Source organism: Rhinopithecus bieti, unplaced genomic scaffold (assembly GCF_001698545.2).
Source record: "Rhinopithecus bieti isolate Rb0 unplaced genomic scaffold, ASM169854v2 scaffold_17882, whole genome shotgun sequence".
Classification (NCBI taxonomy): Eukaryota; Metazoa; Chordata; class Mammalia; order Primates; family Cercopithecidae; genus Rhinopithecus; species Rhinopithecus bieti.
The window spans coordinates 283,074-290,178 of record NW_016809462.1 but is presented as its reverse complement, the minus strand read 5'-3'; the positions used below and the strand labels follow the sequence as shown (position 1 = coordinate 290,178).

The window sequence follows — 7,105 nt, the reverse complement described above, 5'->3', positions numbered from 1 at the left end:
CGTCTGGGACTGCCGCACCGGGGTTGAGTCGGGTGCAAGTTTCTGCCGACAGAGGGCGTTGGTCTGAGACTAAAAGAAATTTGTGGACACTGACGCCTAGTTAAATGAAAGACCATTTTAACACATTTTCAATGTATTTAAATGTGCGGGACTTAATTGTCAGAATTCTTCCTCCTAGTGTAGCACGTTCACATTGCAAAAGACTTGCAGAAGAAGGTCCAGTTCCGTTTTGACCTGCCCAGCCGCACGGCGGACTCCCGCGATGCTCCTCTGGTCACGGACCTCTTCAGAGCCGCTTCCCTCCGGTCTCCACTGCTGTTGTGGCTGTGGCCAGTGATAGGACTGGGTCTCCGAGGCAGGACCTTTCTTGGCGTCGCGGAACCCCGGCACAGTGCCTGGAGCGCTCCAGATGAGGAGCGGTCGGATCTTTGAGCGCTCAGGTTGGAGGGGAGCGTGTGTCGTACACGGGGGACCTACCGGGAACGTTTTGGGAAAAGCAGTCCCTTTATTTAGGTACCTGGTTTAGCAAACAAAGCCCGAGGACGCTTTGGGGATGCTTTCCAAGCTTTGTGACACCTCCAGAAGTTGAACTGTTCGCTCGCCTTTGGGAGCAACAAGTTTCACTTTCCTGCTCTCAGTGAGCTGACGGAGGGTCCATGAGCTGGGACACTGTGACCCCGGCACCGCTGCGATTCCAGCGCGAACCTGCGTGGCCCAGCGGGAGGGGGCTGGCGCGGGGCTGAGGAAGGCGGGGTGTGGGTGACGCCCGGGCCAGCCGGGCACACCAGGTCCGCGATGGAGCCATCTGCACTGGGACCTTGGTGCTTGTTCCCTGACCTTGCGCCGAGGGACCAGGAAGGTCAGGTGCTCGCCCAGCGTCGGTGCGTCGGGAGGGAATGTGGCCGGAACCAGAAAGGTGAGAGCAAGCGGCACCTAAGGATTATCGCACGGAAACCACAATTTCTAGAACCACCCGTTTCCCCCAGTCCTGTTGTTGTTGTTGTTTTCTTTTTTTTGCACGGTTTGTGTGTGTACGTGTGCGTGCGCGCGCGCATTTCTCTACTTTAAAGCACATTTCCTTTTTTAAAGCCAGGGGCTGGAGCTGGCAAGGGAGAGGCGGGGATCGCAGAGGCACGCGGCGTGGTGGGGGCTCCTGCCCGTGCAGACGTGGGCGATTTCAGCTTTAAGGAAAAGGCCGAGGGCCGGCGGGGAGTGGTGGTTAGGGACAGGGGCGCGATGTGTAGGGAAGGGGTGCGGGGAGGAGCCCTGATGTAAGAATGTTAATGAGAGACTCCCCCAGCCCAGCCCCACTTCTTCCCACCCCTACCCACCCCACCCGCTGGAAATACAAGCCCGGCCTCGGCGCGCCATGTGTGGTAACACGCTCAGCCGAAGCCACGCTATTTAAACGCGGGCTATGGATCCAGGAACCGGCGCGAATCAATGAGATCAAACGCGAGGGAGATGCGTCGTCAATTACAAACACTTGGACAAGTCTAACTTTTTTTTTCTTTTACAAAAACGCTTTCAAAAGCAACCTTAGCAACGCCCAAATAAGAAGCCACCTCTAAGCAAAATAGTATATGTATAAAGGGAGGGCGAATATAAACAAATATATATATATGTATATTACAGACGCACAGGTTTACACCCGGTAAACTTTTCTTTTTTCTTTTTTTTCTTTTTTTAAGAAAACTAGTGACATTGCAAAGAAGGACGCTTCCTCTCTATCTTTTGGCGCATTAGTGAAGGGGGTATTCTATTTCGTTAAAGCGCCCAAGGGGGCGCAGGGACCTTGGAGAGAAGAGTAGGGAGGAAAGAGGAAGGGTGGGTGGGGGGCAGAGGGCGAGTCGGCGGCGAGGGCCAGCGCTTTCTTGAGGCACGATGCCGTCTCTGCTGGTGCTCACTTTCTCCCCGTGCGTCCTTCTCGGCTGGGCGTTGCTGGCAGGCGGCACTGGTGGCAGTGGCGTTGGCGGCGGCGGCGGGGGCGCGGGCATAGGCGGCGGACGCCGGGAGAGAGAGGCGCTGCCGCCGCAGAAGATCGAGGTGCTGGTGTTACTGCCCCAGGATGACTCGTACTTATTTTCACTGACCCGAGTGCGGCCGGCCATCGAGTACGCTCTGCGCAGCGTGGAGGGCAACGGGACCGGGAGGCGGCTTCTGCCGCCGGGCACTCGCTTCCAGGTGGCTTACGAGGACTCGGACTGTGGGAACCGTGCGCTCTTCAGCTTGGTAGACCGCGTGGCGGCGGCGCGGGGCACCAAACCTGACCTTATCCTGGGGCCAGTGTGCGAGTATGCAGCAGCGCCAGTGGCCCGGCTTGCATCGCACTGGGACCTGCCCATGCTGTCGGCCGGGGCGCTGGCCGCCGGTTTCCAGCACAAGGACTCTGAGTACTCTCACCTCACGCGCGTGGCGCCCGCCTACGCCAAGATGGGCGAAATGATGCTCGCCCTGTTCCGCCACCACCACTGGAGCCGCGCTGCGCTGGTCTACAGCGACGACAAGCTGGAGCGGAACTGCTTCTTCACCCTCGAGGGGGTCCACGAGGTCTTCCAGGAGGAGGGTTTGCACACGTCCATCTACAGTTTCGACGAGACCAAAGACTTGGATCTGGAAGATATCGTGCGCAATATCCAGGCCAGTGAGAGAGGTGAGCAGGGTGCGTCCCGGACCCCGGGCCCTAACCCAACCGCTCTCCGCGGCTCTCCCTGCACACCCCTCCACTCTGCAGACCCCACTCCCCCTTGCGGCGCTGAGGGCGGGTACGCGCGGGCACTCGTTCAGGTATGCGCTGTGTGGCTGCGACGACCTTTGACGACCGCCCATCGTGGTCGAGGGGTGTACATAGAGGGTCCCAGGGAGGTGAAGGGGTTGGAGGGGAGGGCGTCTGAGCCCGCAGCTCCTGCGTGCCCAGGTCCAACAGGTGCTGTCAAACCACTTGGGTGCTTTTTCTTCCCGGTTTCCACTTTGCCAGCAGTGGGCTGGCGATTAGGGGGCGTACTCCCAGCGACTGGTTCCATCTACGGTCTGAAGCATCCGAGACGGAAAGAACTTGTTCCTCAGTCCTTTGTCGGCTTGCGCCCCGACTTAGTGCGAAAGCGTCCGCGGACTTCTCGCAGCCAGGCGTCACCGCTTGGCTGGCCTGCTCTCGGGGTTTCCCTGACTGTTGTTTCCACAGACCCCAGGTTTCTTTTAAAGGCTTGTTGAACCACTCTTCTCATTCCTTTCATTTCCTTTCCAGCCCCTTATAAACGAGCTTCTGTGGTTTCCACCAAAAATGCCCCTGTGTGTCTGAATTCTGGCTGCACTCACTTCCCCCGGCGTGTTCTGCAACGCAGTCTCGAATGCGCCCAGAGCTAAGCTTTGCGGGAGTACCTTTAGAAGAAACGGGCGCTGAATCTTCTTTCCACCTGTCCTCCAAGTTTTCTCCATGAGTCTTTGGGTGTTGGAATAAAACCCAAACTGAACAAAGAGCTCGAGGCTAAGGATGGTGGCTATGGCTGCGGGGAGCGGGTGGATGCGGACGTGTAATCGCCAGTGTGGCCCATTTTACTGTAGGGTAGAATCTGAGGGAAGGCGGGCTGAGATCCCAGCATAGCGGCGATCCCTCCTCCCTCCAGTCAGGGATTAGGAGCACAGCGATGAGGGAATACGGTCTCTGCTCCCCCTCGGCGCTCACGCGCCTGGAATGTGAGTGGTGCAATCCCGGCAAAGCTCCCCGAGACCCCAGTGCCACGCGGATGAGACGGAAGGGGAGCGGAGCTGAGCCAGGCGCAGGGCGCCTCCACAACTTGGCATGGCCGGACACCTGGGCGTTGGTCGTAGGGGGCAGCGTAACCTGAGGCCCAGGGCCCCAGGAACAGGTGAGAGTGAACAGAGAAGCCATCAATATTGGCGCTGCAGTCACCGCCTTGCCATCTTGGCCACCTGGGGCTCACCCTTTAGAGCAAAGAGGCGAGAGGTGTTTGACAGTAGGAATGCCTGGCCAAGTTTTGAGCTCTCGAACTCCAGGCTGTCTGTGCCGAGTCTCTGCCAGCCAAGCAGGCGGGGCGCGGGCTTTGCCGATTATGAAAAAGGGCACGTGTGTCCAACGGCTGCGGGCTTGCCACGCCTCGGCAAAGAACCCACATCTAAGCTCCCAACTCGCAGTCGCCGGGCTACTGCAGCCTCCATGGGGGAGTCTGCGACCCGGGCTGCTATGGTTCCCGGAACCTCTTCTTTAGTTCTTGGCTTTCGAGAGCTAGGAGCTAAAAGTCAGAGACTTCTCAAGGTGGGCTGGGGCTTGGGGTGTGTCCCCCTACGGGCGAGATCCGCGGTTTGCTGACTTGTCCGTAATGCCACTACCCTGTAGGTCCCAATGTCGGCGGCTGCCCCGGCGCACGTGGCCTGGGATACAAAACCAAGGGCGTGCGTGAGCCCAGAGGAGGACACATCGCTGCCCGGGCCCCTCAGCCTCACAGTAGTGGCTGAGGCCTGGGACTGGGCGGACAGCAGTGCCCTGGTGGGCCTGGGGACTGGTGCGCCCCGGGCTTCAGAGGACTAGGGCTGCAGTTGGCTGCTGGAAATTATTTTTTAATTCCAAAAGCCTTATAGACGTTCCGAAGTCTCTTTGCTTTTTTTTTTTTCTCCAAGTTTGCATTGAGTGGTGAAAGTTTTCTTAACTGACCTGTGTATTTTACAAGTGATAAGGTTAGTATTTTACAATTCTTACTCTAAAAAATATTTCCAACAGTGACCTGGTAGATATTTAGAAATAGGAAACACAACAGTTTCTCCTCTAATCGTCCTCGCCCTTCCACCCTGAAATTCCTTACACTCAAGAGAGAAAGTTGCCTAATAACAAAGCTCTCTTAGGGGACCTTTTACGAACACATTGAAGTAACACAGTTACTTTACCATAAGAAGTTAATGTATTAAATAGGGCTTCGGTATATGGTTGCAGTGAAGTTTGTGGCTCAGTCACCGACTGGGGGATCTTGGACTGCTATGAAACCTCTGTACCTCAAGCTCCTTAGGTGAAGTGGGGGTAGTCAGAGCACCCACGTCTTTGGGAAACTGGGAGGGTTTAGAGGAGCTAACCCAGGAATGCGTGGGAGCAGTGCCAGACGAATACAAAGTGCTCAATTAATGTGCGGTTTCATTGTAGTTATTATTTTATATATGATGATGATCACCTTTACCCCAAGGGTGAGGCCATGCCATGGGAAAGAACCCTGGACTGAGATGCAGATGCTCTGGATTTGGCTGGTTTCCTTATGTGAATTTTCTTCTCTGTGAAGCAATGTGTGGGGTGAGAATCAGGCCTCTTCAAACTGATATTCTCACCCAAGTGTGAAAATGCAGCTGACAGTATTTTTGCTTTTGAAAATTCCCTATTAAGCATTATGAATTAAAGTAGAGAGAGTTCCTCCCTCTTTTGGTGAGAACACTGACATTACTTTTTTTTGGACTTAGGTTTCTCTTTAAAACCAAATCACAAATGTTTGAACAAGTAAAACACTGACCATGCCAGCATCTCAAATAATAATGCGACTAAAATTTCACATGGCGTACTATAGAAAGAAAAACGAAGGGACATCAATTATTCCTTCATTTTAAGGATTTACCATCTAAGTCAATAATTTAAAATCTTTTTTTTTCCTGTCATGTCTTTTGCTAATACCACTAAAATAAACAGACCTGAACATATATTATTTTAAAAAACAATTATCCTTATTTAAAATGGATTTCCTTATACTGCCGGCTACTGCCCTGAGTATTCCACACACTTAACAATAAATTTAGTTTTAAAAAGACAGGCTTAGAAATAATTTTTTCAAGCAATAAAAGCCAGTAGTTGTTTTGTCGATGCACTTTATATGGTGCAGAACTAGAAGTATCCTAACGCAAATGTTGTTATGTGAAGAACTGTAGTTGTATCCTTTTAGTTATTAGTATGTCATTAATCTGGGCCTGCATAATGACTGTATAACATTATACAGTCTGTAGAGATAGAGATAACAGTATTTAATCCACACGAGAGCATTTATTTTTAGAATTAGTCTGGGGTAAATGACCGAGTGGTCAGTCAGCAGCATTTTTAAGGAAAGAACCCATGATAAGTGTAAAATAACTAACACAGCAGGGGAAAAAAGGAGCTTTGTAGGCTGCAGTGTGGAAATTCTAAAGGCCTTTGGAGTAGATGGAGCTTTATGAACAACAGAAATAAAGATTCAATCTCCATTTTGCAAACAATATCCATTGCTATGCAGTGTAGAAACAACCAGAGGGAAACCTTTTTTGAAAAAAATTAGATTTACTTTTTACCAAAGTTTAGTTCTACAGCTATAGAAAGTGAGAAAACTACACAAGGTTTATGAGGAAAAAAAGGTTCCTGTCTCCTACTCTCCATTTTGCACTCTCAATTCTTGTTAGCTGTTCCTGTAGGTATTGGCCTTCATATCTCTTAATAACATGCTACTTTTTTTTCAGTTTTAGGTCTTATCTCTTGGAATCCTAGTGGAAGAAAATTCTCTTCTCGATCATTCTATTGCCTGTTAACCACACATGCAAGCTTTCTTTCCAGTCATCTTTCCAATATGGTTGTGTCAAAATTTTTCTCAGTAGGCTGAGGCAGGAGGATTGCTTGAGTCCAAGAGTATGAGGCTATGGATTGCACTATTTGAATAGCCACTGCATTCCAGCCTGGGCAATGTAGCTAGACCCCATCTCTTACACAATCTTTTTAGTTAGCCCAGTATTCAGTATAAACATTATCATTACTTTCTAAATGATAGTTAAGGTTAAGTCACATAGGCTCCTGTGTTGACATTTCCTTTTCTTCCCTAGTTATTTTCCTTGGAGTTAAAAAAGTCCATTTTTGTTTATTTGCTTAATTTCCTATGGATTTATAATTAAGTAATCTTCTAATTCTTTATTTTAAATCTCTTGAGTTTTTTTTTTTTTAATTATGCTACTTTAAGTTCTAGGGTACATGTGCACAATGCGCAGGTTTGATACATAGGTATACATGTGCCGTGTTGGTTTGCTTCACCCATCAAGTCATCATTTGCATCAGGAATTTCTCCTAATGCTATCCCTCCCCCAGCCCCCCACCCCCCAA

At 51.1% G+C, this 7,105-nt stretch overlaps 1 protein-coding gene across 3 annotated transcripts in view; it reads left to right on the top strand.

Moving 5' to 3' along the window:
- The first annotated feature begins 446 nt into the window (after window positions 1–446).
- The window catches only part of NPR3 (natriuretic peptide receptor 3), an 81,375-nt gene continuing 74,716 nt past the window's right edge, over window positions 447–7,105 (top strand). For 2 of the 3 annotated variants that reach the window (XM_017889471.1, XM_017889470.1), the window contains exon 1: window positions 1,235–2,653. In XM_017889471.1, the coding sequence (XP_017744960.1) occupies window positions 1,885–2,653 (769 nt within the window). In that variant the 5' untranslated portion in view covers window positions 1,235–1,884. Of the gene's footprint in view, window positions 917–1,234; window positions 2,654–7,105 lie in introns of those variants that run through there. The other variant, XM_017889472.1, reaches the window with a different exon arrangement.